The sequence below is a fragment of the Lynx rufus genome, unplaced genomic scaffold, assembly GCF_022079265.1.
Source record: "Lynx rufus isolate CCGP_SWC_20201006 ecotype Redwood Valley unplaced genomic scaffold, mLynRuf1.p SCAF_12, whole genome shotgun sequence".
Classification (NCBI taxonomy): domain Eukaryota; kingdom Metazoa; phylum Chordata; class Mammalia; order Carnivora; family Felidae; genus Lynx; species Lynx rufus.
Window position 1 is genome coordinate 57,659,382 of NW_025814826.1, and position 27,832 is coordinate 57,687,213.

At 44.3% G+C, this 27,832-nt stretch overlaps 1 protein-coding gene across 1 annotated transcript in view; it reads right to left on the reverse strand.

The window, feature by feature from the left end:
• Window positions 1–27,832, reverse strand: part of ASAP1 (ArfGAP with SH3 domain, ankyrin repeat and PH domain 1) — a 313,489-nt gene that overhangs the window by 147,103 nt on the left and 138,554 nt on the right. Inside the window, exon 3 of the mRNA XM_047074194.1 lies at window positions 1,735–1,807. Coding sequence (XP_046930150.1) covers window positions 1,735–1,807 — 73 coding nt within the window. The remainder of the gene's footprint in view (window positions 1–1,734; window positions 1,808–27,832) is intronic.

The window sequence follows — 27,832 nt, forward strand, 5'->3', positions numbered from 1 at the left end:
CAATCAATTCAAGATCCATGGAAGTTAAGTCATTTACTTAACAAGTAGTGACAGTTAGTGATCTACACTACCTGAGTTTCTTTCTCACAAAAACTGTATTTTATGAAATAGATATCCTAAGTCCCCATTTGTTTTTGGTTTTTCCACCACAAATCCGGATGATCACAATCAATGCTTCAATAAACCTACCTGTGTATCCATTTTCCATACACTTTCACTGATGCATAACATACCTGCATCCATGCAAAAAGTATGTAAGCCTTAAGTGTAGCATGTGAAGAATTCTCAAAAAATAAACTGAGCGGGGCGCCTGGGTGGCGCAGTCGGTTGAGCGTCCGACTTCAGCCAGGTCACGATCTCGCGGTCCGGGAGTTCGAGCCCCGCGTCGGGCTCTGGGCTGACGGCTCGGAGCCTGGAGCCTGTTTCCGATTCTGTGTCTCCCTCTCTCTCTGCCCCTCCCCCGTTCATGCTCTGTCTCTCTCTGTCCCAAAAAAATAAATAAACGTTGAAAAAAAAATTTTTTTTTTTTAAACTGAGCTACGTAATTATCCCCAAATCAAGAAAGAGAACACTACCACCACCTCAGAAGCTCCCTATGGCCACCTCCTCGTTATTCCCCCTGTTCACCTCCCCCCAGAGGGCGAATATCTACAAAGGGGCTGCCACATTTTGGGGGTAAATCAGAATGAAGCTAAGGCAGAAGTTATATAATTTAGGCCAAGATTTAAAACATTTGAAACATTTAAACAGTTAAAACATCACTATATAACTAGACAATTCTCTATTCATCTGTCTTAATTAGAAGTTTGTGTCTTGTTGGAAATAAGGAAATTAGAGAGGTGTCAGGGAATCAGGATACAGAATGTGTTAACAATCAGGCCCAAGGGCTTTGAAGAAGACAAGAGACAATTAGATTTCCAGCTCGTTGAGACTACCGATTCCCAGCTCTGATGAGAGGAGGCCCATAAAGCATCTGACAGTCGAGTTTTTCCTTTTTCAATGTTCCTTTCTACTCCGTAATTTTATGACAATTAGGAGTATGACTATAAATAAAATATAAAATTTATATAAAATATGAATGTATGGCATTTACTGAACTTCCCCGAGGTGAAGATATTAGCTAATTAACTCCCTTCGACGACCCTGCAAAAATACCACAATCTCTGCTTTAAAGAAGATGGAGGTTCAAAACCGTGAAGTAACCAGCCTAAGGTCACACTGCTAGTGAGACGCAGAGTGAGGGTGCAAACCTGCACCTGTCCGACTTCAAGGCCAAGAATAGACTCTGGTTGGCGGATCTGGTCAGGTCTCAGTTCAGCCTCGCCCCCTTCCCCGGCACTCACACCGATTTCCGAATGTTATAGAGGTACGCTGCAGAAAGAACGATCTTCACGTGTTTAACAGAGACCCCTGAATTACGAACTGATCAGCTACACAAACAGATACTGCCTATCTCACATGTCACCTGTGGCTAAATTACCTGTACACCTGCTAAGGTTTTAAATGTCCAGTGGGTCTAAAAACCCACTGCAACTAATGTTCTTTCATTGTTTTATTTTGGAAACAGTAACCGGTTTAGATGGGGAAGAAACAGAGAAAAAAGGGAAAAATGGAACTTCTTCGACCTTATTTTTTCTTTTGTATTGTCTTCTATAAACGTAACATCTTACAGATAACAGAGAAAACTGTAAATGTTATATATAATTCATGTCGTCTGCTTTGGAAAGTACTTACCTTGACCGGAATTATATATTGCTTTGACAGACTTCTTCACTTTCTGTAAGGCTGTTCTATCTTGGTCTAGAGCCTAAAAGAGAAAAACGAGGGGAGAAGATGTTGGAAAATTTGGCAAATTAAAACTCACTCGTAATGACATTCATCCTGTGGAGGGCCACAGCGGTAGCAAGTGGACATATTTACGAACAGGGAACCATTTCAGAGACCGGCAGTACCCATGATCTGAGGAGTTCTGTTTTGGGGATAAAAAGAGTCGTTCCACGAAGCTCAGTGTTGGGGGAAGCTGACAGCATGGGAGTCAGTCGGTTTTCACACTAAGCTCTGCACGGCAAAGAAACTACAAGCCACTTAAGATAGGGGAAGACTGGTTTTCACTGGAAGAAGGTGCAACCCGGGAAGGGACAAAGGCATAAGACGTGAATGACACATATCCAAGAGAACCAAACACATTTTTATCACCTGATGGGAATTTCAGCCAGGAAGAAAACATTTCAAAGGGCGCAATGAGAGTGACCTGAGGATTCCTTTTAAACTTTTTTTTTTTAATGTTTATTTTTGAGACAGAGACAGAGACAGAGAGAGAGAGAGAGAGCGTGCGCGCGCATGAGTGGTGGAAGGGCAGAGAGAGAAGGAGACAAAGAATGTGAAGCAGGCTCCAGGCTCTGAGCTGTCAGCACAGAGCCTGATGTGGGCCTCAAACTCACGAACTGTGAGATCATGACCTGAGCCGAAGTCGCATGCTTAACCGACTGAGCCACACAGGTGCCCCTGAGGATTCCTTTTAAAATTAAAAAACTTATGACGCAAGGCCAGTTGTATTTTAAAATTCTGCTTACTAAAAAAGCACAGCATGGAAAATGCTACCATGATGCTGGTAATGCTTTTAAATGATTTCTTAGATGGTGTATAAACACATCTACATCATCTACTTGTGCTACAAGTTGCGGGGGTGGGGTGGTTCTAGGGGACTGACTGTTGATTTTTAATCCAGGGACTGGACACACAATTGTGCTCTGTTCGGGAAGACTGTGCACTTAGGACATGCATACTCTTTTCGTAATGTGTATTTCAATTCAAAATCAAATTTAAAAAGGGTTGTATTCAATATAGAAATGTATATGGCATGCTGACCTAACTTCTTAAAACAACTTTAAACCTTCCTCTCTGCTTCCCTGAGGGTCAACGATCCAGAGACTGGGAGCCCCTGGATGGTGTGTCAAAATCTGGAGGGCACGAGCAGTGACAGCAATAATAATGAACTTAGGCACATAAAATTTAAGACCATGAAATGTACGCTCACATCCATGACATCATCTAAACCTCAAAACCTCAGAGGAGAAAACCGAGGCCCACAGAGGATAAACACTCCTACCCCTGAAAGTCGTACAAAGAGGTGAAAAGGGTAAATGCAGGTAATAACGCCCTTGGCCTGCAAGACAGTCTTTCCTGTCACTCTAAACCTGTGGCTCAAGTGGCGCTGCCCCTTCCGTTCAGCTCCAGTCCTCTGGACCCCGGTGGCTGGCAGGGTGGGTACCTGACCGGCGCTGGGCCCAGGCCCTCACAGGATTTCTGGGCTTGGGAAACAGGGACCTCAGTGTGCAGATCCCTTCTGAGGAGGGGCGCCTGGTGATCACCGGTGGTTCTGTTCCTTGATCTGTGAGGAATCTGGACAGACGGATGGACCGATGACACACACAGAGCACCAGACACAGGAGCTGGAGAGGGTCCTGGTGGCATCAGAGTCCTGGCTCCCAGCTGCACCCAAGGCATAGGTCACTGCTAACCTTCCTGTAGACTGAGTATATTTTTGCCCCAAGCTGGTTGAAGTGGGGGTTCTACCACTTGCAACACAAGTCCTGAGTAACACAAGAACCCAAGTTTACTGAGCACTTGCTACACCAGGTATGAACTTGGTATGGTGGACGTACCAAGTAGGTAAGATACATATGCTTCCAATATCTTCTCCCTTTGCACTGCATCTTTACAAAACCCCCAGAAAGCAGCATCCACGTTTTTAAGATAAGGAAATAGGCCTTCAATAAGTATTTGCAGAAAGGGAGGGAGAGGGAAAGACTAATTAAGTTGTCCAAAGTCACAGAGCCAGAAGGGGCAGGAGTCACATCTCACGCTAACGTCTACTGTATCTCAAACCTAATGAGACGCTGAGGTAAAACCCCGAGTTTTCAGACCCCAAGTCTGACCACTACCCTCCACCACGCCCATTGCTTATGTTCCACCTCCACACATTTGTCACAGCCATTTACCACCTGCACTTCTATTTAATATTTTTCTTTAAGCCCATTCACGTCTTTTACACTGTCCAGAAGTGTAGTAAGTGGAAAATCAGGATCACTCACCATTAACAGAAGATACCCTTTTTAAAGATCACTGTGACTCTCTCTATAAAATGCTCAGTTGGTTAAGTGTCCAACTTTTGGTTTTGGGTCAGGTCATGATCTCATGGTTTCTGAGTCTGAGCCCCACACAGGGCTCTGTTCTGGTAGCATGGAGCCTTCTTGGGATTCTCTCCTTCTCCCTCTCTCTCTGCCCTTCCCCATCTCTCTCTCTCTCTCTCTAAATAAACTTAAAAAAAAAAAAGATAAAATGCTCATCTATTCTGTACCTGCGACCATCTCCTGTAACACCATGATACTGCACTCCACACTTAAGGAAACAGTGTCTTACTAGACAGTTTCACAAGAGACAAAGTTTGAGTTATTTCACAGAGTTGAGGTTTGTACTGTAGAGAAAAGAGGAAAGAGAACTCACATTTTAATAAGTGCTTAGAGTGGCACAGAGGGTGCTGAGGCTGCCACGGACTGCCTCATGTCATTCTCACCAAAACCCCATGAAAGCAGTACTGTTATCAAATTCGTTTTATAGATGAGTAACAAAGAGGCTCAGAAAGTCTGACTCGCCCTGGACGGCGGAGCGCGAGTCTGAGCTCAGGTCCTCACAACAGAACCTGACCTCCCAACAGCACCCAGCTCTGCGTTCCCGTGATGTCTGGGATGAACTGCATCTAAAAATAGAGCCTCCTTAAAAACTGAGAATAAACTGAGGGTTGTTGGGGGGTGGGAGGGAGGGAAAGTGGGTGAGGGGCATCGAGGAAGGCACCTGTTGGGATGAGCACTGGGTGTTGTATGGAAACCAATTTGGTAATAAATTTCGTATTAAAAATTTTTTTAAACAAAAATAAAATAAAATAGGATAAAATAAATAAAATTAAAAAATAAAATAAAAATAGAGCCTCATGTTAAGGGGGGTGGGAGTGGAACTACCTGCCAGTTTTCAGAGACAAATGAGTTAAGAAATTACAAGCTATTCAGGATGTTAAGAGTCTTCCAGGGAAAGAAACTAATGCAAATAAGTACAAATAACCATATATTTAAGACACAAAATCTAATGGGTTTATCTTCTGATGAACTGCTGTTGTGGGAAAAACATTTAAAAAATAATCCCAATAATAGCTGCCATTTATTTTTTGTATTCTTACTATCTTTTTTTTTTTTTTCCAGATGAAAAACCCTGGGGTTTTAGAGAAATAAACAGTTTGCCTGCCAAGTGGCACATTAAGTAAGAGAACCAGCCTAGGCTTTTTCAAGCACACCACCCATCCATGGCAGCACAAATGTGTGTCCATGCTCCCCCTGGATCTAACCATTTCCTAATTGGTTTTGAGAAAGGAACAAAAATCCTGCTTTTGGAAGAAAAGAACGTATCTGTTCAGCTTTGGGGACTGATGACCGCAAAAAGATGGGTCTACTCAAAGAGGAATTAATGAGTGGGCTTTAATGTCCTTCCACAGTTAGAGAGTTAATGAGCCCAAGTGAGCACACGGATGCGGAAGATTCCAGTCTAACATTTTATAAGACCAACTATCTGCTTCCTTTTTATTTCCCCCTCCTTGGGAAAAGTCTCAGAATTTATGTTGAAGTTTTACCAACTCGTCTATAAACTAACAGGGTTTAAAGTTCACGCACGTAATTTAAAGGTTATTAATAACATCCGCATTTGACAGCTACAGTCAGAGTTGAATCTGGGTTAACACTTCTCTTTTTACACCCTAGCATTTGGCCACTGGCAGAAAGAAGCCAAGTAAAATGCATTTTTACAGGCCCTGTGTTTAAGAGCAGAGGACACTGTCACTGCGTCAGACAGGGCTCCCCTCCAGAACAGCACACGTCTAAACGTGCTACAAAGTGCCATCCCCTCAACTGCCAGACAAGCAACATGTGCAGTGACATCCTTTCAAATGTCATATGCGTACAATTAAATACAGGCTAAGAGAAGAGTGGCAGATAACTGGTCTATAAAATTATTGTATTTCCCAATGCTAAAATATGTACCTGCATTTCTAAGTATGCATCCGAGGTTGAACAACTCAAAAGGGTACATGTGTGGGGGAGAGAAAGAGGGAGGATGGATTAACAAATAAAGGAATCCAGGAGAACATTCTGATCTCTAACAATAGAAAAGTCCCTTTCCTATCCAAAATCTTGCAATTTCTCACATTCGTTACATTACTAAAGAGCAGTGTCTATAATGTAGGGAAGCACTTCCAACCTGGGTATGGAGACGCTTTATGGCTACTTCATGTACAGCCCTAACAGGTCCGGTCCTCTGAACTCACAGAGAAGACACAGACTGTTGCAAATCTGAAGGACACTGTCACAGAAGCCATGCCGACAGAGGCCTTACGTGGGAGCCAGAAGAATTCAGAAACATTACACAAACCGGACATGAGAATGCAAAATTCTTGAGGAGTCTGAGGCCACTCAGGGTAGGACATGGAGCCTTTCGTACCCCTCCAGGACAGGCAGCATCCCTCTGTCACAGCAGTGCAACAACGGACGTTCTCAGAGACACAGAGGGACCCAGCCACATGTGCTCCCAGCTCAGGGTATTTGTTCTAGCTGACCCCTTTGCCTGGAATGCTCTTCCCTAAGCAATTCCCTTGACTGGCTTCCTTTTTACACAGGCTTCAGATGAAACGCCCCTTCCTCCGAGGGCCCTTCTATGGTCAATCTAAAGCAGCACACCCCCTCAGCCTGCTTCATTACTCTCTTGTACACTCAGGCTGGCTTTTCCATAGTACTACCACATCCTGAAATGATCCCGTTTGTGACTTGTTTGTTTTTACTGTATTTATCTCCCTACAGAAAAGCTCTATGAAGGCAGGGCCTGTGTGACCTGCTCATAGCTAAATGCCCATTCCCCATGCCTAGCAGGTGACAGATGCTCAAAAATGCGTACGGAATGAAGTTAACAAATCACTGAATAAACGAATTCCTCAGTATTCACGGTTGCACAAAACAGGAAAGTATGTACCACAGGGCTTGCCTTGAAGATGGCTGAACGAAATAAAGTTCTGGACTCAGAAAACGTGGCCGTCTGTAATTCTTCCCCTAATGGTTTTGAATAGCCCAGGTTTAGATGGGTGGGTGTGTGACGTGTATAGACAGTTGCAAGGTGTAAGAGCTAAGACCAAAAGGAGGGCACCAAAAGGAACGGTTTGGGAGAGACAGAACTTCTACATTCCAAGTTCATTTTGTGCCTTAAAACTGTTATTCTGTCCACTTTCTTAAAAAACACCTTATTGACATATGATATACTTATGTTAAATGAGCAACAGTGATACTATTGTTATTATTAAGATTTTCTATTTCGGAATTACTTTCTAAGTCTTTGCAACTTTCTTCAATATACTCAAACAGGACACACTGTTCTTATTTTGGATAAATGTGATTTTCTGAAATTAAGCAGAAGTCTTTGGAGCTAAATCTCATGCATGTACTTATGACAGAAAAGAAACAGTGGTCATCATGGGAATGCAAGCTGGTGTAGCCACTCTGGAAAACAGTATGGAGGTTCCTCAAAAAACTGAAAACAGAACTACCCTACGACCCAGCAATTGCACGACTAGGCATTTATCCACGGGATACGGGTGTGCTGTTTTGAAGGGACACATGCACCCCCATGTTTATAGCAGCACTATCAACAATAGCCAAAGTATGGAAAGAGCCCAAATGTCCACTGATGGATGAATGGATAAAGAAGATGTGGTGTATATATACAATGGAGTATTACTCGGCAATCAAAAAGAATGAAATCTTGCCATTTGCAACTATGTGGATGGAACTGGAGGGTATTATGCTCAGTGAAATTAGTCAGAGAAAGACAAAAATCATATGACTTCACTCATATGAGGACTTTAAGAGGCAAAACAGATGAACATGAAGGAAGGGAAACAAAAATAATATAAAAACAGGGAGGGGAACAAAACAGAAGAGACTCATAAATGTGGAGAACAAACTGAGGGTTACTGGAGGGGTTGTGGGAGGGGGGCTGGGCTAAATGGGGAAGGGGCACTAAGGAATCTACTCCTGAAATCACTGCTGCACTATATGCTAATTTGGATGTAAATTTAAAAAAATAAAAAATAAAATCATTAAAAAAAAGAAAAAGAAACAGTGGTCCATCAATAAAATGACCAGCACAGAGCTTGTTCGGGATACGCCGACGTGGATGGCCCACACCTACCTTCCGTGGACGTGAGCGCTGAGGGTACGAGTGCACACCTGGAAGTGGCTGGCGCAAAGCCTCACGCAGAGCAGGCTATCGCTACCCTAACCTCTGAAGGTGTTTCTGCAGAGAAATTCCTGAAACGTTTGGAGCAGTGAGAGCCAAACATCTCTGGAACAAGTAGTCCTACCAGTAACGTGATTTCTTCAATGAAAAGAATTTTTGTTCCCTTGGGAAAAAGGGGGGGAGGGGACTGTTTCCATTTTATCACTTTCTAGTCACATTCGCAGACGTAATTGCAAAAACGCATCTTAATAGATGCTTTTGTCCCCTAATCACTACAAAGCAAATGCTCTCATGTGTAATTCCCGTAATAGGGAAAGGAAGGGAAGACTCTGTTGGTCTAATTTTGGTTCATACCTGACTGCTTAGGCCTTCAGCTTCCTGAGCAATCAGGCGACCTTGCAGGAAGGAGGCAGGACCCGGGAGCAAAGTGCTCAGGCTACCCGAGAGGCCGGATGCCTACTTAACGTAGGCATAAGGCCTCAGAGAACAGAATAGAGAATGCAGCCTTGCAGCCTATCAATACATTCATCATTTACCCACTGTAAGGCCCGATACACTAGAGTGCATACGTGTGCAATTATAGTGTGACTCAGGAATAAGCCCGAGAGTAATCTGATGACATAATGAAGAGCACTGTGAACAAAGGTGCCAGAGGAGAATGACAATGGAAACTACCCATCAGCTCCAGAAAGAAGAGGGATCAGGCAAACCATGTGAGTGAGTATGTGCTCTGAGGATTATCCAACTGGGGTTTTTGTATCATTTACTTACTCATCTGGTAACTGTCTCTAGGCACATACTGAACACTGCTCTGAGCCAGGCACCGGTCAGTGTGCCAACCAAACATTGCATCTACCTGAGCTTCCCTCCCTTCTCACTGCCACAGCAAGATGGCAATGACAGATCCCTTGGCGGGAGAGCACACGGAGCCTGGCACTGCTTTAAATGAGACTGATGAAGGGAGATGTGCAAAGACCACTGATGCTTGCTACCCTGGGGCTTTACCCACACTTCCTATCATTCTACTCTTTACCTTGTATTTCAGGTGTTTAGGCGCCCATGTCTCCTCCCTACTCAACTAACTAAGAGGTCTGGAAGGACAATACTTGTATGTTGTACAAAAAAGATGCTCAGTGAGAGGCACCTGGGTGGTTCAGTCAGTTAAGTGTCCAACTCCAGCTCAGGGCACGATCTCACAGTTCATGAGTTTGAGCCCCGTGTTGGGCTCTGTGCTGACAGCTTGGAGCCTGGAGCCTGCTTCGGATTCTATGTCTCCTCCTCTCTCTGCCCCTCCCCTGCTCGTGCTCTATCTCTGTCTCTCAAAAATAAATAAACGTTAAAAAAATTTTTAAAAAAAAGATGCTCAGTTAGAATTTGCTGAATTGAAGGAACACACACACACACACACACACACACACACACACACACGAGGAAGGAAGAGTCAATGAAGTCCCTGTTCCTGCAATGACATCCAGGTCCCCTACACTGCCTGCAACGCCCTATGTGACCCAGCCCTACTGCCCCGGGACTTCTGTTCCCACACTCTCCACTACTCATGTCTACACCCATACCTGCAATCTTTCTGAACCCACCAGCTTTGGGAGCTGCTGAAATCCCGTTCTCGAAGCTCCTCTCCAGAACTACAGGGGCTTGGCCTGCTGTTCCTTCTCTCTTTCTTTTCAGCGTTTTTCCTTTCCAGCTCAAATGCTGGAAGTGAAGTCCCTGTCAACTTGGGGAGTCGAGAATGACCTTGTGTGCCAGCTACACAACACCAGCAGTTAGGATGAGGTTCAATCAGAAAGCAGCGCCGAGCAGCTGCCAACAGGGGAAGGGGGCACGGCGGCAGCAGCATATACGAAAGGAAGAGGTAAAGACGGTGAAGATGTTATCGTTAGTTTCAAGATTAATATGAGCTGGATGAGGCGGCTACACAGGGGAAATGATCAACTTAAAATAAAGTTCGGTTTGCATCACTGAGCCAAAAAATGGAAAGTTGACATATCATCCACAAACAGAAGTGTTTATCTGTGCTATTTTAGACTATAAAAGGTGGCCTTAAGATTCCAATCCTCCCATATTCATACAGATTTCAATCAGAAACTTAATGTCCTCTACTGTACCTCTGGCTGAAGGGTGGAATGGGGTAGGAATTCACCCACAGATGCTCAAAATCTGTAGATGCTATAAATGACTCAGGTTTGACCCCGCTTGGAAGTTCCTTCAGAGTTCAGATCTGTAGCAAACATTCAATCTATCACCTTTGGCAACACTTCCTGCCCGAATCTGAGGCTCTATTTATTCCATGCACGAAAACACTTCCAACCTATCAACTTTCCAATGCAAAGAAAAGGTACTGCATAAAACTGTAACTCACAAAAGTCCACTTGCCTGGGTATGCATAAATTACCCATTAGGTGTGTAAACATCTTTAGGGCAGGGACTATGCCAGGCCCAGTGTAGGGGTTCAATAACATCAAGTGAATCTGCCTGTATATTAAAAGGGTCTAGAATTAAAGGTGTATTAGAACAAGATTGACACAAAATGCTACTATTTAGTTCTCATGAGCTATTTATTTTAAAAACCTAAGTGTTAATGCCTTACTGGAAGAAGTATCATCTTAACTAATGTAAATATAGCAGTACTTATTTTTTGCTTGGGTGAGGCATGTATAAATACTCATTTCCTATCTCCCCAGGGCTCACCCTGTCTCTCAAAAGTTAAATCACATCTATGAGGTTTTGATGAAATCATCAGATATTCTCCGTGAAGGCCAGGGACCTCGATGCAACATACTCCCCTCAGTTGACCACTCTGAGGCTGCCTTTTCAGCCTCAGAGAAGTCCAATATGTAACGTGGGCAGAGGAAGCTGAGCAGGGTGAAGGGCCTGCCTCCCTCCCCCACTGTCCCCTCCTCTTACCGATGGGAAAAGCAGACCCTGAGAGGGAAACGGCTGCCCCCCCCCCCCCGCCGCCCCCAGGAAGGGAAGGCCTGGCTCACTTCCAAATTCAGTAGTCATTTCAGTAACCCACTCTGCCTCCTGCACAGATGTCAGGATCCAGCCACGTGAACAAAAAAAGGGGAGCAGATCTCCTTCAAGACCCTTAACGTCAGACTGGTCATCAGAAAAAAGCTAAGCCACTGCGTACGTTCTGCACAGAGACCCTAACCCATCTCTAAGGGCTAAGCCAAGTTGTGCTTTTCTCCGAGAAGCACATTCTCTGCCCCGAACAGCTAGAGTCCTTGCCGGCCCCACACCATCCGCACGAGTTACCCCCAGGGGTGCCCACAGATATCCTAGCATTTAGCAACCACCTGTCAGCAGGTCCAGGTGTTTCTCCGTGGACCCAGAAGCAGCAGAGCCTAGTCGTGGAAGGAGCCATTCTGAGAGCAAGTGCGAGACGACGGCTACAGGCAATGACTGAGCCCAGGGAGACCCCGCGTCACTTCCCGGCTGTGTGACCGTGCTCGGGTTAGTCATCCTCGAACACTCATGCCTTCCTCACACGACACCTGGCACAGACAGGTGTTTCCTTCTTCTCTTCCTTTCCTTCCCCGTCCACAGGTTCCTGTATTTGCTTGTTCTCGCCTCCACTGTCCCCTATGCTGATGACGATGATGATGAAAATATCATGAACGTGTTTTATATACAACATCTTACTTAGTCCTCACAGTAACCTTCAAGGCGGCTTCCGTTACCCATACTTTACAGATGAGGAGACTGAAGCTCAGAATGGCCCTAGATCCCGCAGCCAGTCAGGGACATCGCCAGGATTCAAAGCTGGGCCTTCCGGATCCCTAAGGCCTGTTTTCCCAAGCACTGCGCTCTCCCACCTTCCAACCTGACACAGTGGAGTCCACGGGACGGAGGGGCCCTTAAAAAAAACCAGCCAGGGATTCGGTCACCAGACTGCGAGGCAACTTCAAAACCCGTCTCCTTCCCACTCCAGGATTCTCTGTGAAGGAGCCGAAGAGGAGCTGACGGCCGTGCTGTGCTTGAAAACCCGCACAAAGTAGCTCTTTAAGGAGGGGCCGGGGGACAAAAGGTGAAGTGGGGGGAAGTCAGCCTGCAGCCCGCTGGGGCCGTGCCCCCCGAGCAGGTCAGGCCTGCGCTGCCCACCGACCGTTTCGTGTCGGTCCACCCGCTGAGTGCTGTGCTTGGCACTGTGGGCGCCGGGCAAAACCGCAGCGCGGCTGTGGAAGCCACTGAGCTTCAGGCACGTCCCGGAAGGGGCCTCCGCAGGCTTCGCCAAGCAGGACCTACACGCCCGACGGCGGGCATCGTCTTCACGAAAACGGGTTGTTGGCATGAGTCCTGTGCACACGATTAGTGTTAGGAACTCACAACACCATACAGAGATGCACAGGCTTGTGAAGGAAAGCCTCCAGGGGCATTTGGGTGCATCAGTGACTGACTGGAAAACACCAGTGGGAGTGACTGGTAGGAAAGTCCTTGAAAGGGAAGAACTGGAGGACTCATCTATCCTTGGGGTCAGCAAAGAAAACAGGAGCTGATTTTGAAAAGAGGGACAGCTTCCCTCCCTGGCATTTCTAATCTGGCGGTGGCCCATGGAAAGGTCACTCGGGTGCTTCAGCCATGCTGAGGAGTGTGACGGGGTGAACGGGAACACCTACACACTGGGTTTATCCATCCACGGCTGCTTACCCCTCCTACGTGTCAAGGTCCATACTAGATATGGGGATACCTGGCACAGACAAAACCATTCTCTTCTTTAACGTGGACGACACGAAACAGCAGAGCACACAGCAGCATTTCTGAGAAGGCACGTCTGGGGTTTAGGAGCAGCCGTGAGACCAGGCGGCCAAAGCCACGTGGAGGCTAAAGGGATGGATGGGGGCCAGACCACGCAGGAAGGAAAATCCACGTATGGACTTTGGTTTTTATTCTCAAAGCAATGGTTAAAGGCAGAGCCACTGGGTTTTAGAACAACAAGGTCGTGACCTTCACAAAAATCAGTCTGGCTGTACTGCAAATGGAAGGTAAAGAAGCAAGGCTGGAAAGGGAAGAGCCAACAGGCTGGGTATTTCGCTAATGTAAATTCTGGCCTTTCTGTCGTGACTCAATCCACTTCCTACTCTAGGACTACACCCCAGACTTAAGGCTTCCTCCAGAAATGCTTCCTCCTCCCCATTCCACAGTTGCTCAAAACCTCGATGGATGGCATCATGATGCCAGACTCAAGGTCACATCCCTCTGGCCCAACTCTCTGTAACCAGCAGGCATCCCACCAGTTCTACCTCTGTGACAGGTCTTAAACCCATCCCGAAGCCTCCTGATTTACCATGGGATGTGATCATGCCCCAGCCAGATCCCTTAACAGTCTCCGAGCAATCCCACCCTCACCCACCACTCTGATGCCAGAGAAGCCTTCCTAAAATACAAATCTGATGGTGTCACCTTCACTTTAAGACCTAGAATAAAGGGCCAACCCAGCACAAAACCCGTTCCCGCCTCCCCCCACACTACTGTCGCAGGCTCTGTTTGTCTTTGGACCACTCACTTTATAATTCCTAACACTCCAAATTAATGATGCTCAAATATGCCTAAGCCCTTTTGGGTCTGACTCTGGAGATGCCAACCCAGTGGCTACAATTCTCTCCTTTCTCAATAATACTTCTGTCCTTTGCCTTTTCTTCTTAACAATCTTGCAAACTCACACTCAACCTGAAGATTGGGTTTTACCATCTCTTCTGTGAACCTCTACCCACTTCCTGCTGAGAATCTCTTCAGCCCCTAGTGCCACGAGAGCACTTATCACAAGGACTTTTTTTCTTACATTTCTATTGCCAACAAATGGTAGCTGTTAATCTTTTAAGATACTACGTATGTATTCATTTTCATTCCCCTCTTGTAGGCCAGCTTCCAGTCCCCAGCCCTGGGCTGCATGTGCCCACGAGACCTACAGGCTCCTCGTGGGCAGAGAGAACCCCGTGTAGGACCCTGGTCACCTGACATGTAAATCTGACTCTGTCCCTCAGGCCGTTCAGGTTCTCAGCTTCCTCATGAGTAAATCTAGAAAACTGGTCCATATGTATCTCTTAGGGCTCTAATTCTCTGAAAATCAAACATTTTCCAGTCCTAGGGACATTACTATTCAACTCTCTCAGCATGCTAAATTTTCAGTGAAAGACGGTTTTATTTTTTTAAAGTAACACAACTGGCACCAACAGTGAATGGTTTTAGGGGATTTAAGATTTCTATGTAATTAAAAGATAAATCACAGCTTTGGTCTCAGATTCTAATTCTAGCCACTTCTGAGTCCTTTTTTTGTATATCCCTTGTCCTCCAAAAAAATGTTATGAAAAGCACATCCTGAATTTTGTATTCAAAGACTCTATCAATTACATAAAACAAGCATTACTAATGCCTTTTTACAGATTTAAGTCAGAGCAAGTGTCCAGGGCCAAAGATACTGGTAAATGGCAAAATCAGGCTTTTTACTCTGTAAGGGCTAACTCTAAATATGATCTGTGTCTTTCTGCAGAGGAGATCAAGACACTCTAGTTTACACATTTGCCTCAGGAAAAAATTGAGCAGGTGAAAAACAACCAAGTGAATTAGCGTGGCATCTCCCACGCTGTGATCTGTAGGAAACTGTTTCTAGAGAGATGGGAGAAAGTATTTTTGGGAGAAAATAATTTGCTACAGACCTGGAAAATACTAAATGCTAACTATCTCTTTTTTGGAGATACCCAATGCACAACAGAATATCAAAGCCTGGGATATTTTTTAAAAACTTGTTTCTCAATTAAAATAACTTAATAATTAAAACCAGAATATTTTTTTTTTTTGCACACTTACAGGAACAGTGTGTGTTGGGACATCAATATAGGAAACTCTATTAAAAAAAATCTAACAAAGTTAAGCCTCAAAAAAGATACACTGTGTATTAGTTGAAGAGGTCTGATAATTTTCCAATACAGACAACAGACACTATCAGGGAGAAGAAAAATGACTGCAATCAATTTTTAACAAAACCAAGATGAACTAAGAGGGAAAACTAATTACAACAACAAAAAAGGGAACAAAGTTGACATCTGTAGTATGTAATTAGTGTGTGGAATTCTTCTTCTGCTGTAGAAAGCTAGCAGAATAGGAAGACAAAAGACAACACAAGAAATTGAAAATAGTTAAATATACGCAAATAATTTCAAGCACACTAATGATTTTTAAATTGGAAGTGAAACAATATAGAAGTGTCCCTTTATCCTTATACAGCAATAGTAAGTAGAGAAGGTGATAAAAGTAACAAATGAAGAGGCTTCAGAGAGATGGTCACAATTGATCTCAAGGGCAAACTGTAGGGGCACCGGGGTGGCTCCGTCAGTTAAGCGTCTGACTCTTGATTTCGGCGCCGGTCATGGTCTCACGGTTCGTGAGAAAACACGTGACCAGGTTTTACGGTATAAAAGGCTAGAAATAACCGGTATCTGACAACAGGGAAACGGCAAAGGAAGACATGACACAAACTGGAGGGCTTATTGTGTGGGCACTAGAACATATTAATTGGCAACAATTAGAAAGGATAAAAGACTGCCACTTACTGAGCATCTAATATGAACTGCATGCAAATACTATGCAGTACCACACTACATAGAATGTAAAATTACGTGGATTATAAAGTTAGGAATTTTCTAGAAATGCAAAGTGTAGAGAAGTACACAGAGGTGTTTAAAAGCCGTGGCCACCCCAGTACTGTTACTCTTTGGAGGGTTTTTTCTTGTAAAATAATTTCCTAATACAGTATTATAAGGCTGACTTAGTATTAAAATTTTTAAAGTCTTTTTTTAAATTTTTTTTAATGTTCATTAATTTTTGTGACAGAGAGAGATAGAGCACGAGTGGGGAAAGGGCAGAGAGAGGGAGACACAGAATCCGAAGCAGGCTCCAGGCTTTGAGCTGTCAGCACAGCCTGACGTGGGGGCTCAAACCCACGAACCGTGAGATCATGACCTGAGCCGAAGCTGGAGGCTCAACAGACTGAGCCACCCAGGCGTCCCATGTTTTAAAGTCTTTTAACAGTATCTCAGAAGCCATTAAATGTCTCCTTTTTCCTCGGCAATTGCAAAAGACCCGGTAAAATGTTAACTCTCATAGAAAATGAGGGAGAAACAGTACATACTCTCAGTAATTTCCATGTTGCCTTGCAAACTGTACATTTAAGAAATTAGTAGAATATTGTGTTTCCAGAGCTCCTGTCTGGGGCCCAAAAGAAAACTGTAATCACAGCGATTACCTTGTGAACCTCTAATTTCTGTTGCAGCTCTGAAGTTCGGAGCAGCACACCCACCCACAAGCGCCATGCTTCCATCTTGAAGCAATTTCAGCTCCACTCTTGGGAAAATAATAATTACAGGTACAACAAGGTATTTAAAGACCAAAAAATAGTCATGCAAACACCATTTCCATGTTATGACATAATGAGAGTCCCTTAAAATAACTGAAACCTAGACCGGAAAGGGCGTTTCCCGAGTCCCATCTTTCCAGGATTCTTAGAATTTATCAGGATCCTACCTCAGAACACAACAGGCGTTTTTGTTGGCGAACAGATTAGGGACCACTGAGCTAGTTAGAGACTTTTAACCTCCTACCAGTCCCGAGGTGCTGCAGTGCCCTACTCAACTGTATGTCTGGGTCCTGACCTGGTGATTCAAAATATGCTGCTGGTGGCTTGTGGTCTTTTATGCTGAGCCACACAGTTTTATCCAAAATGCAGAGTCATGCAACAACTGACTAGATGCTGGAATTTAAACATGATGCTTAAGAGCACGGAATGTGGAGCCAGACTGCCTGGGGTCAAATCCCAGCTCCACTATGAACTAAGTGCCCTGGGCGTGTTCCTTAACCCAGCTGTGCCTCAATTTCCTTACCAGTAACCCATCGGACAGAGTTAAGCGGATTAAGTGAGAAGATCTACATAAACTAAGTGCTCAGAGCGGTGCTTGGCACAGAGGAAGCCCTCAACCAACGTTAGCTAGAATTCGCAGACACTACTCTGATTTTTTTCCCAAGGTTCCCACGAGACATATAATTAGCAAGGACAATTTTTACATGGCTGGGGGTGCTACTGGCAAAGGAAAAGAAAAGGGAGATGCAGATCTAAACCCTTCCAGTCAGACGAGCTCTTTGGATCAGTGATCTCCCCAGAATGCACACAACGTATTCCAGTGTGGTGCGGGAAGACAAATATTAGAACTTCTGTTTGCATTGTTTTATGCCATATGATTATACAGGATGAGCACAGAAGAGTATGTATCATGTGTGTGTATGGATGTATATGCACGTGGAATGCAGGGAGAAAAAGGTTTCACAATGGAGATGCCCGAAACCACTGCTCTGTTAATGAACACTAGATGTTGATTCTTTTAAGAACTGCCATGTGGGAAATGTGGAGCAAGACTTGACCAAAATGCAGCTCGGGCGCTGTTTGCTGTCCGTATACAGAGAAGATGGTTCCAGTGTCCGGTGTATAAGAGGACATTACCAAAGACGCCAATGGGTGTTTCTTAAGGAGCAGCAACCAACCTAATGATGTTCACTTAGAACAGGGGGCATCAGATGGCATGAATGTTATTCCAAAATAAAACAATACCTTTTATTTTCTTCATTTTTACTACTTTGCATCTGAGTCCCCCAGCTGCCCAAATATTATCACAATCTTTCCTTTCTGAGGAAACGAAGGCTCAGAGAGACTAGGTGACTCTTTCTAAGCCCACCCAGGGAATAAAATGTTGTTTTAAAACTCAAGCCTCCCAAATCAAAATTTAATTTTAAAAAATTATCCTGTTCACAGGTGTTCCATGACCTTAGGGAGATTAAATTGCTAAAAGCAAATAAAAATAGGTATTTCTCCCAAGTCTGCTGTTCCCTGCCACGAGGCACGTAGGACACACTTTACTGGCAACAAAACAAAACACCTCGAAAAATTTTGGTTTTCTTTTTGGACATAATACTGAACAAATGAGAAATAAACATTTTAAATTTCACATAACTCCACAAGTCTAAAACACGATCTTTTTTCTTGACTTCCCATCCTTGCTCGTGTACAACTCTATGTAACGAGAATCAGTGTTTTACATGCAGTTCGCATTCTACTTTTCCCACTTAATATTTATGCTCCAAACCCTCGTGCTTATTTTTTCTGCATGGGCCGAGCCGTTACCACTACAACAGCCTTCCATCTCTCTTGATAGGTATGTCATTTGTCCCCTGAACACTCCCTGTTGCTGAAAGTTAATAGTCAGTTCTTTCACTTTCGTGTTTCTTTTTAAGACTTACTTGTCAGCATGGTTGTCAAACAGTGAAGTTTCTTTTAATAAGGACAATTTTAAGTTGTGTTTTTAAACATGATTCTGAAGCACCAGCAGGCACTAATGATCATCTTTTACTGTATTAATAATTCACGTGCCGCCAAGTCACAACACTGACGAAAGGTCTTAAGTTTCTGACTTCTAAAAAGCTGCCGCATACCAGGGAGTCACAGAGATCTAACTAATAACCCTCTTGCAAATTACAGTTGAGTGCCATTCAGGATAGTGGCTAAAGGGAGCAATGGCTAATGTGGAATGCCCCCCACCCACAACCTCCCCCCCCGCCCCCCCCCCCCCCCCCCCCGCCAGTAGCTGGTCCTCAACAGTGCACCCTTTTAAATAAAGCTCCCTCGGGAAGCCAATTCAGACAGAATGTCATCAGCAGAGGAATGCTCACAGACCAGGACCCACTGATTGCGTATTACTTGAGGAAAGCAGGGACGAGGTACTAGACTTTGCTCTGAGGCAGAAATGAATGAAAGATTATGTTCTGCTGGGTGTTGTTTTCATAAAGGTAAATCTTCCTGTTGACAAGAGCTGAAGTAGTTTGCTACAAGTCAAACCTTTGAAATTAAATCCTATTTCTTCAAAGATGCACATTAACATTTCAGAGAGGCTTTCCTCAGTTGGTGTCACATCATGTAGTTATTTTATCAGAATGAGTCCTTTTGTAATGTAAATGATCACGCTCCTGCATTCAGACTTTGGTATACCAAACTTACTTCAAATGGGGATGCATCTACAGAATATTTGGGGGAAAAAACCCAATCTCCACTCTTAATTCATTGGTTTGACAAAGATCCAGTGGGAACAATCTCCCAGAGCGAGAAATACAGAGACAACCCCTGACCTCAGGGAGCGTGATGAATTACCTCAATCACATTTATGAGGTAGCTAAATACAAAATGTTTTTAAGCATGAATGCGTTCCTGTAATGTGATATTTGGGATAAGATTGCTAAGGCAAAATTTGTATTCACCTAGAAGTGAAGCATGTAGTAAATTTCAGAAAATATGTAAGAAAAAATAGAACTTGAAAGCAAAAATGATAAAGAGAATTCAGTCTTCTTTGATAAATACATACAAAAGCTTTTATTAAATGACATTTTGTGGACTGAGCTGTACTGTAAAGGAAGGGGCAAATTTCCTGTGAATGATTTGTTAAAAAGTGGTTTCCGTCTCAAGTATCAGAATTAGAAAACGGAGCTGCAGTACTAAGGGCTCTAAGAAAGCATCCCAGCTCATGATCGATGGTTTTATAAACTCTGTTTTCCAAAAATCCGTGCTGGTTCCTCAGTAAAACAATATGTTTAGTGGGCACTTCTTGGAAAGCCTGGGTGAGCCCAGTGCAGGAACTATGATGGATACCCTCACGGGAAGCTTTTTTCCCCTTTTAAATACATTCTGGCTGCCCGTAGTGCCACTTAGCACATTGTCGAGTGACAGCTTGCGATCTAGTCACCTCAGAGATCCCCAAATGACCCCACTTCTCAAAAGTGAACAGACAGCTTTCCCCTTCTCCAATGACAAGGCCCACCACCAGGAACAGACTAGCGGCTCAAACTCCGTCCTGGTCAAACTGTGTAGAGTCTGGCTAACAGGTCACACGACATGACTCTGGAGGACTTGGTGATATAGGACTTCAGTCCATGGGCTTTCGTTTCACAGGCAGAAGTGGGATAAAGTACAGGGTGGTTTCAGGGCTTTCACATATTTAGAATAACCTTAAGTTTGAGGACTCTTCACTTGATCAGTACTTCCTAAAAACGTGAGCCCAACTGTGAGACAAAAGGGATCTGGAGTCAGTAAGTTTGGGAAATGCTCCACACTCTGCATCCTTTGAAGAGTCAGAGATTTAATACATTAAAATACCATGAGACTCCTGTTGAAGAAAAAAAATTTTTTTAATTTCAACTTTGCTTAACAAAGTATTTCCCAAACTTACTTGGCCTCAAAAGCGTACTTCCCATCTCCATCCTTTTTTAGAAGTGCCGACTAACGTCTCAGAACTTGTTCTCCACACAATATACTTTGGGTAACACAGACTTGGACCATAATATTCCAGAAAATCTGTTATAATTTAGAGCAGAGAAAGCAAATGGGTGGCTCAGAGTCTAAATTCAACTTGCATGAGTTTATTTTCTATGGCTTGCATAATGATCTTTTGTAAATTCTGAATTAGCTTCCAAACATTTAAAACTTGGGAGATTTAAAATAAAAATTCAGGGGGCGCCTGGGTGGCTCAGTTAAAGCATCCAACTTCAGCTCAGGTCGTGATCTCACGGCTTGTGAGTTCGAGCCCCCATTGGGCTCTGTGCTGACAGCTCAGAGCCTGGAGCCTGCTTCGGATTCTGTGTCTCCCTTTCTCTCCGCCCCTCCCCCATACATTCTCTCTCTCTCTCTCTCTCTCTCTCTCTCTCTCTCTCTCTCTCTCAAAAACGAATAAACATTTAAAAAAATTTTTTAATAAAAATTAAGAAGTTCAACTTTCCCTATAAAATGCCTTAGGTTGAGTGAACTCCTTTCCCAGGAACAACGATAGCAGGGCCCAAGAAGGAGGTGCCAGTCTAGGTGCTCTGCTAGGTCTGTGCCAGTCACTTGTGCCTGGCCCCAGTGCCACAGGGTCTCCTGTGATGGAAATTGTTAGGGCATGCTTAGGAGCTTGCAGAAAAAGTCAGTGTGGATCTGCCCAACCCCTTCAAGTCTGTCTCCTCCATGAAGCGCCTGCCTGGGTGGGGTATAAGGGACAGTCCCTGTTTACTCTAGGCCCTGGCATAACTAACAGAGCCACCCCACTCTGTTTGGATAAATTATATGGTCACTCCAGCAGTGAAGACTTCCCAGCCCTCCCTGATACTCCCATCCTCCACCCTCAGGTCTCAGGGAAGTATTTCTGCACTTGGGTATGCCCTCTATCACTTTCCAACGGTTTCATGTGAGTGTTGGAGAAACACGGCAGATACCAGAGCCCAGAGGACCTAGGTCTGACTTCGAGTTCTAACTCTGAATTGCTCTGCGAGTACAGGGAAGTCCCTAGATCCTTCTCAGATTCGGGACCCTCATCTCACTGTGTCACAGATCTAATGGGAAGGGTCAGAAATACAGCAAGTGCCTGGGACACAGCAGGTATTCAACACATAGTACTCTTAGTTCTGAGAACGTAACTCCATGAAGTTATGGCCATGTGTCTCATAATTCTTACACTCCAAATGCAATGGCTTTGGGTTCTCCTGGTAGATACACAATATATGATTGTTGACCGATTTTTTGATTTCTTCTTGAAAAAACCCTAGGAAATGTCTTTGTCTCAATTCTCATGTTTCTTTATGTTTTCCAATTTTGGGGTAAGCGGTAAGGGAGCATTTTCGCTATCTGTCCCATCAGTTTCAAAAATAAATACCAGAAGGGAATCTGTATATTTACTTACGGAATTTTTTTTAATGTTTTAAATGCTAGGAGTAAGAAGGAAAAAGAAAGTCTCCCCACACAGTATGGTTCACAAAATTCATGACCTGTGTGATTTAAGAAATAACAATCTGCCTGTAATTCAGAGGAATTAAGTGATGACTCATTCCCTGACAGGCGCTGATTTTTTTCCTCTGTGTCTTGGGATTACTAAATATCAGAGCACTCTCCCTTGGGATTTTCCCCAAGGTCTTTATTTGTTCCCAACAAGCTTCAAGCATTCTATTTTCCACTTCTTTTAAATGCGTCCCCTTTCATTTCAGCTTAATAACCGAAGTAATTTCTCACGAGTTACTGCTATGGAAAGAAAACCTCAAAGTGGATGCTTACATGCTTCAAATTCACTTTAAACCCTTGCCAGACCTCCTTTGAGAGGCTCCACCGAGTGGCCCTGGATGCAGGGCCTGTCCTGCAGTCTGACTTTCCTCTCAAGTCTAAAGCTGATGCTGAAGGACTAGATGGACAAAACAAAACGAAAGACAGCGGGGCTCTGGTCCAACAAGTGCCTTTCATGGGTTGGGTTAGGACTGTAGCAAATTTTCAAGCGAAATTATCATAAATTAGGAATGCTGTTCTTAAAATCAAACCTAATGAGCCATAATTATCTTGTCATGCGCACTTGTTCACGGGCTATGCCGCCATCACCTCGCATGACCTCCATGCATGTCAATTTCTTAAAATGGACAGGAAAGTGGAAGGGGCGGTAGGAAGCACTTGCATTTCTACAATGTCTTCATTTGAGACAGAGATCCTAGAAGGTCGGATTAGAAACAAATAAGAATTCCAAGACAAGCAAACCGTATAGATTTGGCTAACTCTTGTGTGAGAATTAAGAAATAGTGAGACTTTCAAATTAACTGCATTTATCTATTAGGCCCTTGACTGTCCCAAAGATTATAAAAAATACCTAAGTGCTTCCTTTGTCTTCAAAATGTTTTTGGAATAATAGAGAATACACTACAATTCCTTTTTATTTTTCCTTTCGGAAGGAAGAAAAAAGGCCAACCAACGCTGTTTATTATGCTTTGTCCAGTTAGCGAATAAAAAAAAAAAAGACCCAAGAATTCATTATTTTCTTCCCATTCAGTAGACATTCCTAATGTTTCTTGTTATTTCTGGGACAATAGAAGGTCTGTAAGGTCTTTATAAGTGTAAAGACCACTTGGTTAAACAAGTAAAATTGGACACAGTGTACACATCGTGTTAACACAGGCTCTTCCTGCCAAATCACAGACCATCTCTGATTATTCGAAAGGGTCGTCCATCTTGCCGGGCCACGAGAGTATGAGCTTTGTGTGACCAGGTGTTGAGTCTTCTACTTCTCACGCGTCCAGTGCAATTCAGCTAATCTCTCTGCCAATGATGCTTCTGCCGCTTTTCCCTACTTCTAATGGCCAACAGTTCCTATTTCACTTGACTGCAGAGCTGGGAAGACCTCAGAGATTTAATATTCTAGCTGTCATACTATATTTTAAAACAAAACAAAAACCGGAAATCCTGAGGGGTTAAGTGACTTGCCTAAGTTCACCCAGGATAGTTGAACACCAGGACCAAACCCATGTGTGTCTCTTACTCCCACTGCTTTTCTCTTAATCAAGATTCAACTGGAGTTCCAGAAGGGCCCCAGATGGTACTTATGGTCCTTGTCTGGAAGCCCAGTGGATGTGAAAGATGTTGGGATGACCCCATGTATGTATGAAACATGGGCCAATTAGGCCTCTATGGGGACCTGCGGGGTCTCTATGTGCTGAACCACCCACTGCCCCCAACCAATGTACTGCATTATGAACAGAGGTATGCCAGAGGCATACAGAGCCACAGGGTGGACATGAGCCTCTTTCCAAGGCACTGGAGATTTGTGGGGGGAAACAGCTTCACATTAAAACAAATGTAAACTACATTTTGGTACATAAAGCCAAATCTGCTTTTACCCCTTCAAGATAAAATGCTTTCAGGAAAATTCAAGGCCTCTTAGGGTCTCCCTCTCCTCAAGGAAAGTCATGCAGAAATATAAACCACACTGATTCAATTGTATGCATATGTATTCAGAAAAAAGTGTGGGAGTGGGAGAGGAATTACTAGTTAAAAAGTGTACTTCACATGAACCCCACCTGGGCGGGGGAGACTGAGGAAGACAGATCCCTTAGTTCCTGCAGCCGGTGTATTCCAAGGATCTCACCAGCTTGGGAGTCTAGCGTTTGAACACGTGTATGTATGCATATGTGTATATGTGCACTTATGACGTCACAGCCTCTAAATGCGAGCCGACCACTTCGGTGCTCAAAAGAACAAACTACGCACTGGAAGGAAAACATGACAGTCGATGTGCTGGCCGAGAACATGGTCCTTTCTAGGCAATTTTCAAGGGTATCCTCCCACTTTCAGGCCACTTTCACTTAACAGGATGACTTAACCACCCCATAAAATTCAACCTTTCCTCTAGGAGGTAAGTTTAAGGAAGAGCAAGAACAGAGGTGCAGAGTGGTGGGGTGCTTGAGAAATACCAGGATTGGGGGCTTCGTGAGCATGGGGGTCAGGGAAGGCTTGGGGGAACCCAGGGCATCTCTGACTGTGAGAAAGGACTGCCAGCAAGACCTCGCACATGGATGTCCAACCCACTTGGGTCTAAGTCAAGGACTGACGACCCCTCAGGTGGACCCCTGAGGCATCCACATGGCTGACACAGAATAGGAATGTCTGACACCTCAAGAGTTCATACAAACGGTATGTGTGGAGGGGGCCAGGCCTTGGGGTAGGGACATTCTGGAGGAGGGAGGTTACAGTTAAGGATCTCCCTCCCTCAGTTTTTGTTCTTTCTTAGTTCCAGGGCGACTGACAGCCAACCTCCAGTACTTACCATAATTCTTACATATTGTATGTATACGGCAAACACTTGTAGAATGAATAAATGAGTATGGTGAACAGGTAAAAAGGAAAAAGATGAACTTCACAATGACAGCAAAAATGAAAAGACGACATGCTCCAAAAATAAAAATAACCGCCAGACGAGGAGAATATACACGAGGGATACTTTTCTCATTAGCAAACAACCAGCATGTGAGAAAAACATGTATTTTATAGATTGTCTTCATGTTCCTAGTTTTGCTTTAAGGAAAAAAAAATACATGTGGGATTTCAGATAACTTACAGAAGGTTTATTCACTGTCCTTTTCAGAAAACACTTGGGATGGAAAATGATTCTTTATTCAGTACGAAGAAAGCAGTCTTTGAATGTGGGCTGGAATTCTTAGTTTCTCAAATGCCTTTAACTAATATTTAGACTGTAAGAACCCCTCCCGTTCCATGATCCATGCTGGAGTAAAGGCCATCACAAAATTTTGAAAGTATTCCTAAAATAGGCTCCATTGAAAATTCTCCCCCCAAAGTTCTAGAAGAACAGACCTCAAATACAAGTTTATCTTCGGAGGTATTATTAAATGCTTCAAATATTTTACTTCTGCAGAAGGATAAACAGAGAGTCCTGTTCCATGACCCAAAAGCCAGGATTTCCTTGAATGACACGCTAATGAAAAATGCAAACCAATGGAAGTCTTGACTCATTGTCCCAGAGTTTGTTACATTCCAACCAAAGGTCTGCCTTGCATCAAGAGGGAAGAAATAGCTCCTGAAACCGAAAGTTATCCTTAACCCTTTGCCTCAAGAATAATTCCACTTTTGTACAACACAGAAACACAGAAAAAGAGCCCCCCACCAATACCTAACATGTTTATTAATACGAATGGCTCCCATTTACTTGGCATATAGTGTCTGCTTACGTGTGTGGCCCACAACACCTGCCCTCAAAAAGCCCCAACTCAAAAGATGAGGTAAGAGATCGCCAGGTTTTACAGCAAAGGACCACACTTTTCCTCTAGCTATTGCTAACTGGGTCGGGGAAGGTGGCCTGATCCAAGGACTCCCCAGCAACCCGTGATATGGTTGGGGAAAAGAGACATGAGCTGGGCCAATCAGATCTGACCCTCCGGAATTTGAACTAGAAAAAAGAAAAGAAAATGAGCTGGAGGAGAAGCCATAATGGGCTAGGTGTACAAGCATTAATGAACAGACACACTGGCTGAGCCACAGAGAAGAGACCTCTGAAGCCCAGGCAAGTCCAGGCCAGGCGACAGTGTGAGGAGAAGGAAACATGTAAATACAAAACATGAGCCATCACCGACACAGATCATGAGGCGGTCGGGAACTAACTCCCACGACCACCACTTTCGAGTAAGTCTAAGCGGGCCTCTGTTCTCTAGGGCCTGAGTAGAATGGTGTTCTTGGTTACTGACTTGCATCTCAGAAGAAGCCCATGCAGCATCATTAACCTCTATGGATCACAGAGCCATTAAGTAGCATGATCAGAGAACCGAGTTCAGCAATGCCTTGCTCCAAAGCCTAGGGCTTATTTGCGTTACACGTGAATAATAACTTTCCAGTTTGAGTGTCTTCTATGAAGCATACACATACACACAGACGTGTGACACAGGTCACCATCTTTTTTTCTTTTTCAACAGCCTTGCAGTGTAGGCATGATTCATGATTTCATATACAAGGAAACGGGTTCAGAGAAGCTAAAGCAGCCTGTTTACGGCTGCACAGGTAGAAACACGGCAGCCCTAGGATTCTCAGACCTGCCCTTCTTGCTCATCCCCTGTGCTGCAGACGCTGACATCTGTGACATTCCAGCCCCCGTTAAAACTGGACAGAAGGAAAAAACCACAACAACTGGAAAAGGCAGAGGATTCCTGGCCATGACCGGGAGGTGATGTGGTATGGGGTAAACCGAGTCACACACATTTCTTTAGCGTCCCTCCACGTATGGGGAGAGAAGACAATGAGACTTGAGCATACCGGGGCTGGGCTTAACCTAAAGGCAAATCAAATCAGGAATGCTCGCCAGACAGCAAGATTCAACAACCAGGTCTCTTAACTTATGGGAGAAAACTGCTGAGGTCCTCATTGCACCTGCTCCTTCCACGTTTCCCTGTGGAAGACACTGCAGGCCTAGACAGTCCCATGATCATCAGCACCTCACACGGCAGACATGGTTCCCAGGCCCGCCCAGGCCCCCCCAGCTCCTTAGTCAGTAAAGGCCGTGCTGCCCCTAAGTGCTGACTTGACTCTCTCCTTGCACCCCCAGTGGGAGACCAGCAGTGATTGGAGAACTGGGCCAAGTACCACCCCTGGTCGGCCAGTCTATGTAGTTCCTCCCTCTTCAATACTGGAAAACAATGGGGGATGCCTGGTGGCTCAGTCGGTTAAGTGTCCCACTCTTGATTTTGGCTCAGGTCATGATCTCATGGTCATGAGATTGAGCCCCAAGTCAGGCTCTGTGCTGGGCGTGGAGCCTGCTTAAGATATTCTCCCTCTCTCCCCGCCCCCCCCCCGCCCTTCTTTCCTGCTTCCATGCATGTGTGCATACCCACTCTATCTCTCAAAAAAAAAAAAAAAAAAATACTGGGGGTGCCTGGGTGGCTCAGTCAGTTAAGTATCTGACTCTTGATTTTGGCTCATATTATGATCACACGGTTCGTGAAATCAAGCCCTGTGTTGGTCTCTGTGCTGACAGTGGGGAGCCTGCTTGGGATTCTCTGCCTCCCTCTCTCTCTGCCCCTACCCTGTGCTCATGCGTACATGCTCTCTCTCTCTGCCTCTGAAAAATAAACAATAAAAAAGATACTAGAAAACAATGGTTCTTTAAGTCACTTT